This window comes from Eleutherodactylus coqui, chromosome 11 (assembly GCF_035609145.1).
Source record: "Eleutherodactylus coqui strain aEleCoq1 chromosome 11, aEleCoq1.hap1, whole genome shotgun sequence".
In the NCBI taxonomy this organism is placed as follows: Eukaryota; Metazoa; Chordata; class Amphibia; order Anura; family Eleutherodactylidae; genus Eleutherodactylus; species Eleutherodactylus coqui.
In genome coordinates, this window is record NC_089847.1 from 6645166 (window position 1) to 6656982 (window position 11817).

At 39.1% G+C, this 11817-nt stretch overlaps 1 protein-coding gene across 3 annotated transcripts in view; it reads left to right on the forward strand.

The window, feature by feature from the left end:
- Positions 1 to 3688: 3688 nt before the first annotated feature.
- Positions 3689 to 11817, forward strand: part of LOC136582011 (fatty acyl-CoA hydrolase precursor, medium chain-like) — a 102835-nt gene continuing 94706 nt past the window's right edge. Inside the window, exons 1-2 of one of the 3 annotated variants that reach the window (XM_066582741.1) lie at positions 3704 to 3836; positions 11347 to 11551. In XM_066582741.1, coding sequence (XP_066438838.1) covers positions 3776 to 3836; positions 11347 to 11551 — 266 coding nt within the window. In that variant the 5' untranslated portion in view covers positions 3704 to 3775. Of the gene's footprint in view, positions 3837 to 11333; positions 11552 to 11817 lie in introns of all 3 variants that reach the window. The other 2 variants (XM_066582742.1, XM_066582740.1) reach the window with 2 other exon arrangements.

Genomic DNA, 11817 nt, shown 5'->3' on the forward strand with positions numbered 1-11817 from the left:
GAACTAAGCTCTAGGCTTCGAAGAGGGGAAAAACAGGGTTTCTCCGACATATGGCACCTTCTATGCCCAAGGCAGGCACATAGACTGGTGAGATAGGACAGGTGTTGATGTGAATGTTCTGGAGGACCCACTGGGGCACTACAACAGGGTGTCTGAATATTAACCAATACCTCATATTTATTAGTATTTATCAGTAACATGCAAGACCCATTCAGCACCTAATTCAGCCTCTCAATTTCTACCGGTATGTGAGGGGGTAATCCATATCTCCCACTCGCTGAATGACTGAAATTGTAGACATTTGGCTACTTTAATGTGTCAATACATTACAATAAGGGACTTATTGGTGACCTGAGTCAGTATAAGCTAAGCAGGGAGCGCTGGCATCCCGCTTGAGTAGCAAATAATGGTAGAGCTCTCACCAGTGGGCCTGACTAATTATATGCAGCCATGCACTTTATACGGAGGGCAGTTTTGGCTCTTTATACCTGTCCTTATTGATCTGTGGACACATGCAGACAAATGTTTGTCGCACCACATCTATACTGCCAACACTGGTTGGTATGGAATTCTAAAATATATCCAGTGTGACCTATTTAGCCTATAATAAATTATATTTTAAGGCCCTACTTTAGGGATTATTGCCACAAATATATTTACATGAGACATAAATTAAAAATCTGCAAATAAAGCGACATTTATGGGAGGGCTCGTCCAATTTTAAATGTTGTGTGTGGTAAATGCTATAATTGTGTAATAAACCCGGCTGGTAGTTCTGATTTGGACGGCGTTCCTGTACATGTGCCAACCACCTTATGGGGGCATAATGGCAATCCTAGGGAGACTAAACCCCGTGTGTGTACATTATATATAAAAATGAATGTATGTCTGTCTGTCTGTCTGTCCTTTATGCATTTACTACACCATTCATCCGATCGCCACGAAACCTTGGGAGGTTGTTGAGTACACTCCTGCGAAGATTACTGGCATAGCACATCTATCCTACGATAGACGGCGCGCATGTGAGCATCGTCGACAGTTATGCCCCCCAGACGTAGATCACTCGATTTCCATCTCAAGCACAGAAGAAAAAGGCATTGCCACTAATTCTCTAAGTTCCCGGTGTCATAGAAACATGAAATGTGGCACGAGCATAGATTATGTCATAAATAGGAAAAGCTAATGGGTCCCAACTCGATTATTCAATTCTAAGCGCAAAAGAATTAGGGTCCAAATTTTACGTATGGAATCTAATTCTTTCACTTCCTGATGTCATCTATATATATAAAATTGAATGTATGTATGTGTGTCTGTGTAACTGTCTGTCTGTTTGTCATTTTTGCGCTACTACACCATTCATCCGATCGCCATGAAACTTTAGGAAGTTGTTGAGTACACTCCTGGGAAGATTACTGGCATAGTACATCTATGCTATGATAAATGGCGTGTGCAAGCGTCATCGACAATTACGCCCCCCCCACGTAGATCATTCGATTTCCATCATTGCCACTAATTTTCTCACTTCCCGATGTCGTAGAAACATGAAATTTGGCACGAGCATTGATTATGTCATAAACAGGAAAAGTTAATGGGTCCCAACTCGATTATTCAATTCTAAGCGCAAAAGAATTAGCGTCCAAATTTTACGTATGGAATCTAATTCTCTCACTTCCTGATGTCATCTATATATATATAAAAATGAATGTATGTCTGTCTGTCCTTTATGCATTACTACACCATTCATCCAATCGCCATGAATCTTTGGGAAGTTGTTGAGTACACTCCTGGGAAGATTACTGGCATAGCACATCTATCCTACGATAGGTGGCGTGCGTGCGAGCACCATCGACAGTTATGCCCCCCAGACAAAGATCGTTTGACTTCCATCTCAAGCACAAAAGCAAAAGGCATTACGAGCAATGGGATGCCTGTTCAACTACAAAATGATGCATCCGCCGAACGTTTCGCAAGACAATTGCTGGATATTGGGAATGCTGAGGTAAAATAAAAGCTGTGCTGTGATAGGTTGCTATTCCTTATACTGCTGAGGGAACATAAGAGCTGTGCTGTGATTGGTTGCTCTTTCTTATACTGCTGAGGTAGCATGAAAGCTGTGCTGTGATTGGTTGCTATTTCTTATACCACTGAGGTAAAATAAAAGCTGCACTGTGATTGGTTGCTATTTCTTATACCGCTGAGGTAACATGAAAGCTGCACTGTGATTGGTTGCTATTTCCTAAACTGCTGAGGTAAAATGAAAGCTGCGCTGTGATTGGTTGTTATTTCTTATACAGCTGAGGTAACATGAAAGCTGAGCTGTGATTGGTTGCTATTTTTTATACAATCACAGAAAATGGCCGTTACTTACTGACTGAGGAGTGCATATAGATGCATCCTCCTCTCACCATGCAGGTAGCGGACTACCAAATGGAGGAACGAATAACACCTGTGCAGGACACCGATAAGACACCCACTCACACTGCCTCTTGATAATGAGGGGGGGTGGATGCTTTGAGTACACTCCCACACATAGTGGATACAGGGTGCCAGACCATTCTGATATATGTAGTTCACCATGCAGACCAGCAACCTATTAATGACGCCATAATAGTTCGGCGGGTTGCCCTGCATTTCCAACAGTGAACCACATTGGTACTGCCACCCTGGGCTCCCCCTGGAGTCTTAAAGCCACACTGCATGTGAATGATAGATAATAAACGCAAGGCATTGGTTGGATGTTGGCCAAGATACAGGACATTCGCTCCTCCATTTGGTAGTCAGCTTCCTGCATGGTGAGAGGATGCATCTATATGCACTCCTCACTCAGTAAGTAACGGCCATTTTTTGTGATTGTTTTTAATTTTTTATTTCCCCTTCTGTGATGCTATTTTTTTATACTGCTGAGGTAACATGAAAGCTGCGCTGTGATTGGTTGTTAGTAGAGATGAGTGAGTATACTCGCTAAAGGCAATTGCTCGAGCGAGCATTGCCTTTAGCGAGTACCTGCCCGCTCGAGACAGAAGGTTCGGGTGCCGGCGGCGGGCAGGGAGCTACGGGGGAGAGCGGGGCGGAACGGAGGGGAGATCTCCCCCCGACTCCCTCCTGCTGACTGCCGCAACTCAACGCTCCCCCATGCCAGCAACCGAACCTTCTGTCTCGAGTGGGCAGGTACTCGCTAAGGGCAATGCTCGCTCGAGCAATTGCCTTTAGCGAGTATACTCGCTCATCTCTAGGTGTTATATATATTATACAGCTGAGGTAACATGAAAGCTGCGCTGTGATTGGTTGTTATCTATATATATATAAAAACTAATGTATGTCTGTCTGTCTCCGCAGCCATGCGCGACGGGTAAGCTAGTGTGTGTGTGTATATATATATATATATATATATATATATATATATATATATATATATATATATAAAATCAGGAGTTTCCCTTTTGGCAATTATCCTATACAATTTACATAGGTGAATGTGATTAATGTGGAATCACAGAAGTTTGTGACCTGGAGTGAAGGCAACTGCATACAAAGTACATGACTTATCAGCTCAGGGGCTAGAGGGCAGCTACTTCATACTTGTAGGAAGCAAGTTGCATGTAGAGGACAGGGTGCAGCTTGGCTTACACAATGACACGACTAACAGACCTGTAATGATACTGTGATTTGTTACATAATAACCAGCGATTTATTATCAGAGACCTCAGAACACCTGATGTAGTAAAGACTGTGGAGCAGAACAACAGCTTCCACACGGAGACCGCAGCGCACGGACATGGCGATTCTGCCGCACATTCTCCTCCTCGGACCCCTGGTTCTATCAGCGATTGGAACAGGTAAGAATCGGGGTGCCAGATACCAGAACGCAGGATGTAATGGGAAGTATACAGGAGCCAAGAACCAATCAACCAGCAGATCAGAATTTCTTCTTATTCCGCAATTTTTTTTTATTTTCCTGCAAATCAAATATTAATAATTTATATTAATGAGGAAATTCTCAGCAGTACATCCCCATAATTATTTTCTTGTACATAGGAGGCAGTATTATAGTAGTTATATTCTTGCACATAGGAGCAGTATTATAGTAGTTATATTCTTGTACATAGGGGGCAGTATTATAGTAGTTATATTCTTGTACACAGGGAGCAGTATTATAGTAGTTATATTCTTGTACATAGGGGGCAGTATTATAGTAGTTATATTCTTGTACATAGGGGGCAGTATTATAGTAGTTATATTCTTGTACATAGGGGGCAGTATTATAGTAGTTATATTCTTGTACATAGGGGGCAGTATTATAGTAGTTATATTCTTGTACACAGGAGGCAGTATTATAGTAGTTATATTCTTGCACATAGGAGCAGTATTATAGTAGTTATATTCTTGTACATAGGGGCAGTATTATAGTAGTTATATTCTTGTACATAGGGGGCAGTATTATAGTAGTTATATTCTTGTACATAGGGGGCAGTATTATAGTAGTTATATTCTTGCACATAGGAGCAGTATTATAGTAGTTATATTCTTGTACATAGGGGGCAGTATTATAGTAGTTATATTCTTGTACATAGGAGGCAGTATTATAGTAGTTATATTCTTGTACATAGGAACAGTATTATAGTAGTTATATTCTTGTACATAGGGGGCAGTATTATAGTAGTTATATTCTTGTACATAGGGGAGCAGTATTATAGTAGTTATATTCTTGTACACAGGAGGCAGTATTATAGTAGTTATATTCTTGCACATAGGGGGCAGTATTATAGTAGTTATATTCTTGTACATAGGAGCAGTATTATAGTAGTTATATTCTTGTATATAGGGGGCAGTATTATAGTAGTTATATTCTTGTACACAGGAGCAGTATTATAGTAGGTATATTCTTGTACATAGGGGGCAGTATTATAGTAGTTATATTCTTGTACATAGGGGGCAGTATTATAGTAGTTATATTCTTGTACATAGGGGGCAGTATTATAGTAGTTATATTCTTGTACATAGGGGGCAGTATTATAGTAGTTATATCCTTGTACATAGGGGGCAGTATTATAGTAGTTATATTCTTGTATATAGGGGGTAGTATTATAGTAGTTATATTCTTGTACATAGGGGGCTGTATTATAGTAGTTATATTGTTGTACATAGGGGGCAGTATTATAGTAGTTATATTCTTGTACATAGGGGGCAGTATTATAGTAGTTATATTCTTGTACATAGGAGCAGCATTATAGTAGTTATATTCTTGTACATAGGGGCAGTATTATAGTAGTTATATTCTTGTACATAGGAGCCGTATAATAGTAGTTATATTCTTGTACATAGGAGGCAGTATTATAGTAGTTATATTCTTGTACATAGGAGCAGTATTATAGTAGTTATAATCTTGTACATAGGGAGCCGTATTATAGTAGTTATAATCTTTTACATAGGGGCAGTATTATAGTAGTTATATTCTTGTACATGGGGGGCAGTATTATAGTAGTTACATTCTTATACATGGGAGCAGTACTATAGTAGTTATATTATTCTGGTACATAGGGGGCAGTATTATAGTAGTTATATTCTTGTATATAGGGGGCAGTATTATAGTAGTTATATTCTTGTACAAAGGAAGAAGTATTATAGCAGTTATATTCTTGCACATAGGAGGCAGTATTATAGTAGTTATATTCTTGTACATAGGGGGCAGTATTATAGTAGTTATATTCTTGTACATAGGGGTAATATTATAGTATTTATATTCTTGTGCAGAGGGGTAGTATTATAGTAGTTATATTCTTGTACATATGAGTATTATAGTAGTTATATTCTTGTACATCGGGGGCAGTATTATAGTAGTTATATTCTTGTACATAGGGGGCAGTATTATAGTAGTTATATTCTTATACATAGGAGCAGTATTATAGTAGTTATATTCTTGTACATAGGAGCAGTATTATAGTAGTTATATTCTTGTACATATGAGCAGTATTATAGTAGTTATATTCCTGTACATAGGATGCACTATTATAGTAGTTATATTCTTATACATAGGAGCAGTATTATAGTAGTTATATTCTTGTACATAGGAGCGGTATTATAGTAGGTATATTCTTGTACAGAGGGGACAGTATTATAGGAGTTATATTCTTGTACATAGGGGCAGTATTATAGTAGTTATTTTCTTGTACATAGTAGTAGTATTATAGTAGTTATATTTTTGTACATAGGAGCGGTATTATAGTAGTTATATTCTTGTACATAGGGGCACTATTATAGTAGTTATATTCTTGTGCTGAGGCGTAGTATTATAGTAGTTATATTCTTGTACATAGGAGCAGTAAAATAGTAGTTATATTGATGTACATCGGGGGCAGTATTATTGTAGTTAAGTTCTTATACATAGGAGCAGTATTGCAGTAGTTATAATCTTGTACATCGGGGGCAGTGTTATAGTAGTTATATTCTTGTACATAGGGGGCAGTATTATAGTAGTTATATTCTTGTACATAGGGGGCAGTATTATAGTAGTTATATTCTTGTACATAGGGGGCAGTATTATAGTAGTTATATTCTTGTACATGGGGGGCAATATTATAGTAGTGATATTCTTGCACATAGGAGCAGTATTATAGTAACTATATTCAAGTACAGAGGGGGCAGTATTATAGTAGTTATATTCTTGTACATAGGGGCAATATTATAGTAGTTATATTCTTGTACATAGGAGCGGTATTATAGTAGTTGTATTCTTGTACATAGGGAGCAGTATTAAAGTAGTTATATTCTTGTACATAGGGGGCAGTATTATAGTAGTTATATTCTTGTACATAGGGGCCAGTATTATAGTAGTCATATTCCTGTGCATAGGGGTAGCATTATAGTAGTTATATTCTTTTACATAGGAGCGGTATTATAGTAGTTATATTCTTGTATATCTAGGGCAGTATTATAGTAGTTATATTCTTGTACATAGGAGGCAGTATTATAGGTGTTATAGTCTTGTACAGAGGGGGCATTATTATGGTAGTTATATTCTTGTACAGAGGGGCAGTATTATAGTAGTTATATTCTTGTACATAGAGGGTAGTATTATAGTAGTTATATTCTTGTACATCGGGGGCAGTATTATAGTAGTTATTTTCTTATACATAGGAGCAGTATTATAGTAGTTATATTCTTGTAAATCGGGGGGCAGTATTATATTAGTTATATTCTTGAAAAGAAGGGGCAGTATTATAGTAGTTTTATTCTTGTACATAGGGGGCAGTATTATCGTAGTTATATTCTTGTACATAGTGGCAGTATTATAGTAGTTATATTCTTGTACATAGCAGCAGTATTATAGTAGTTATATTCTTGTACATAGGAGCAGTATTATAGTAGTTATAATCTTGTACATAGGGGCAGTATTATAGTAGATATATTTATGTACATAGGAGCAGTATTATAGTAGTTATATTCTTGTACATAGGGGCAGTATTATAGTAGTTATATTCTTGTACATAGGAGCAGTATTATAGTAGTTATAATCTTGTACATAGGGGCAGTATTATAGTAGATATATTTATGTACATAGGAGCAGTATTATAGTAGTTATATTCTTGTACATAGGAGGCAGTATTATAGTAGTTATGTTCTTGTACATGCGGGTAGTATTATAATACTTATATTCTTGTACATAGGAGGCAATATTATAGTAGTTATGTTTTTTTACATTGGAGTAGCATTATAGTAGTTATATTCCTTTACATAGAGGGCAGTATTATAGTAGTTATATTCTTGCACATAGGGGGCAGAATTATAGTAGTTATATTCTTGTACATAGGAGCAGTATTATAGTAGTTAAATTCTTGTACATAGGGGCAGTATTATAGTGGTTATATTATTGTACATAGGGGCAGTATTATAGTACATATATTCTTGTACATAGGAGCAGTATTATAGTAGTTATATTCTTGTATATAGCAGCAGTATTATAGTAGTTATGTTCTTGTACATAGCAGCAGTAGTATAGTAGTTATATTCTTGTACATAGGGAGCAGTATTATAGTAGTTATATTCTTGTACAGAGGGGGCAGTATTATAGTAGTTATATTTTTGTACATAGGGGCAGTATTATAGTGGTTATATTATTGTACATAGGGGCAGTATTATAGTAGATATATTCTTGTACATAGGAGCAGTATTAGGGCTTAGTCAGACGGGCGTTTTTTGCCGCGATTTGCGCATGCGCATGCGTCCGGCGATTTTTTAAAACCATTGCTTCGCAATGGTATCGGACACATGAGCGCTTTTTATGCGCTCGTCCGAAAAATTATAGAACAAAAAAATCGCAGATCGCACCTATCTGCGATCTGCGATTCCTGTTCGCTTCTGTATATGCGCTCAATGGGGCCGGCGGCAGCAGCGCCGACCCCATTGAGAACATATAGAAGACAAATCATTCTCCTCTGCCACAGCTGTAACAGCTGTGGCAGAGAAGAACGATGTTTGCCCATTGAATTCAATGGAGCGGCAATACAGCCGCTCCATTGAAAGCAATGGGCTGCCGGCGTGCGCGGGGTTAATTGTCGGGAAGGGGTTAAATATATAAACCCTTCCCTGCAATTCATGCTAAAATGTGTTAAAATAAAAAAAAATTGTATACTCACCGTTCCGCTGCAGCCGGAGTCCAGCCGCGGCCGCTGTCAGTTCTCCTGAACTGCTTCTCGGCACTATTCAGCCGGCGGGGCTTTAAAATCCCCGCCTGCTGAATGATCTGCTCTGATTGGTCACAGCCTGACCAATCAGAGGCCGGTTTCACTCACACACCCATTCATGAATTCATGAATGGGTGAGTGACTGCTGCCTCTAAGCGCTGAGCCAATCAGGGGCAGGTCTGACTCACATCCATTCATGAATTCATGAATGGGTGTGAGTGAGGCATGCCTCTGATTGGCTCAGCGCTGAGCCAATCAGGGGGCAGGTCTGACTCACACCCCCTTCACACCCACTGCAGGACGGCTGCCCGGAGCTGCAGGCAGAAGGTGAGAATGCAATTTTTTTTTATTTTAACACATTTTAGGATGGATTGCAGGTAAGGGCTTATATATTTAAGCCCTTCCCGACAATTCATCCCGGGCTCGCCCGCAGCGCATTGCTTTCAATGGAGACGGCTGTATTGCCGTCTCCATTGAATGCAATGCGCTGGACAGCTCCGGCCCGTTTCTAATGAAACGCGGCTAGGAGCAGATTTTCGGGCGATTTGCGGGCGACTTGCGCGCACCGGTCACACGATTTGCGGATGCGCATCCGTCATGCGATCCGCAAATCGCGGCAAAAAACGCCCGTCTGACTAAGGCCTTATAGTAGTTATATTCTTGTACATAGCAGCAGTATTATAGTAGTTATATTCTTGTACATAGGAGCAGTATTATAGTAGTTATATTCTTGTACATAGGGGCAGTATTATAGTAGATATATTTATGTACATAGGGGACAGTATTATAGTAGTTATATTCTTGTACATAGGGGGCAGTATTATAGTAGTTATATTCTTGTACATAGGGGCAGTATTATAGTAGTTATATTCTTGTACATAGTGGGGCAGTATTATAGTAGTCATGTTCTTTTACATTGGAGTAGTATTATAGTAGTTATATTCTTGTAATAGGGTGGCAGTATTTTAGTAGTTATATTCTTGTACATAGGAGGCAGTCTTATAGTAGTTATGTTCTTGTACATGGGGGTAGTATTATAGTAGTTATATTCTTGTACATAGGGGGTAGTATTATAGTAGTTATATTCTTGTACATAAGAGCAGTATTATAGTAGTTTTATTCTTGTACATAGGGAGCAGTATTATAGTACTTAGATTCTTGTACATAGTGGGCAGTATTATATTAGTTATAGTCTTGCACATAGGAGGCAATATTATAGTAGTTATGTTCTTTTTCATTGAAGTAGTATTATAGTAGTTATATTCTTGTACATAGGGGGCAGTATTATAGTAGTTATATTCTTGTACATAGGAGCAGTATTATAGTAGTTATGTTCTTGTACATGGGGGGCAATATTATAGTAGTTATGTTGTTTTACATTGGAGTAGCATTATAGTAGTTATATTCTTGTACATCGAAGGCAGTATTATAGTAGATATATTCTTGTACATAGGGGCAGTATTATAGTAGTTATATTCTTGTACATAGGGGGCGGTATTATAGTAGTTATATTCTTGTACATAGGAGGCGGTATTATAGTAGTTATATTCTTTTACATAGTGGGCAGTATTATAGTAGTTATATTCTTGTACATAGGGGCAGTATTATAGTAGTTATATTCTTGTACATAGGGGCAGTATTATAGTAGTTATATTCTTGTACACAGGGGGCAGTATTATAGTAGTTATATTCTTGTAAATTTTTATAACATAGTATGTTAGGCGGAATGAAGACAATGTCCATCTAGTGCAGACTGTTTCCACCCCTACCCCCCCCCCCCCTTGCTGATCTAGAGGAAGGAAAATAAACAAAATAATAAGCCTATTTAGCTGATTTGGAGGAAATAAAATCCTTCTTGACTCGTTAATGGCAACCAGAGTGATTCCTGTATCAACATTTGAGATCACCAACCCGCTGTTCACCTAATGTCTATATCCTGTAATATCACAGCGCTCTAGGAAGACATCTAGTCTCTCTTAAACTCCTCCATGGATTTTGCCATCACCACATCCTCAGGCAGGTAGTTCCACAGTCTCACTGCTCTTACAGTAAAGAACCCCTTTCTGTGTTGGTGATGAAACCTGCTTTCCTCTAGACATAGCGGATGCCCTCTTGTTACCGTCGCAGTCCTGGGTATAAACAGATCCTGGGAGAGATCCTTGTATTGTCCCCTCATGCATTTATACATAGTTATATTGTCGCCCCTTAACCGTCTTTTTTACAGGGTAAATAATCCCAGTTTTGGTGCCTCTCTGGGTATTCCAGTCCTTTCATTCCATGTATTAGTTTAGTTGCCCTTCTTTGAACCCCCTCCAGTGCTGTAACATCTTTCCTGAGCCCCGGTGACCAGAACTGTGCGCAGTATTCCATGTGGGGCCTGACAAGTGCCTTATATAGTGGGAGGATAATGTTCTCGCCCCTCGCCCCTATACCTCTTTTAATGCATCCCAAGACTTTATTTGCCTTTGCAGCAGCTGACTGGCATTGATTGCTCCAGCTTAATCTACAGTCCACTAGTACCCCCAGGTATTTTTCCATATCACTTTTCCCTAGCAGTAGCCCATTTAGTCATAGTCTTGTACATTGGGTGGCAGTATTACTGTCTAAATTAATGAACATGTTATCATTAAATAATGAATGTCCCACAAAAAGGTTTTGTTTGTAGGTCATAAAGATGGAAGGCCATTGGTAACTACAAAATATGGACGTCTACAGGGCATTACGGTGCCCGTAAAGGAAACCTCTAGAACCGTTAACACATTTCTTGGCATCCCTTTTGCGAAGCCTCCAGTTGGACCACTGAGATTTGAGGACCCAATACCTCCTGAACCCTGGAGCTCCGTTAGAGATGCCTCGGAGTATCCCCCCATGTGAGTCTCTTGTACTTGTGGTGCAGCCATGATGTACAATGTAACAAATATTAACTTGACATTATTGATCACTACAATGTACTATGCTGCAAATTGAGTTCCTATTAGAGATGAGCGAGCCTACTCGGCCACACTCCTTTTTCGCCCGAGTACCGCGATTTTCGAGTACTCCCGTACTCGGGTGAAAAGATTCGGGGGGCCCCGTGGGTGAGTGGGGGGTTGCAGCGGGGAGTGGGGGGGAGAAGGAGAGAGAGAGGGCTCCCCCC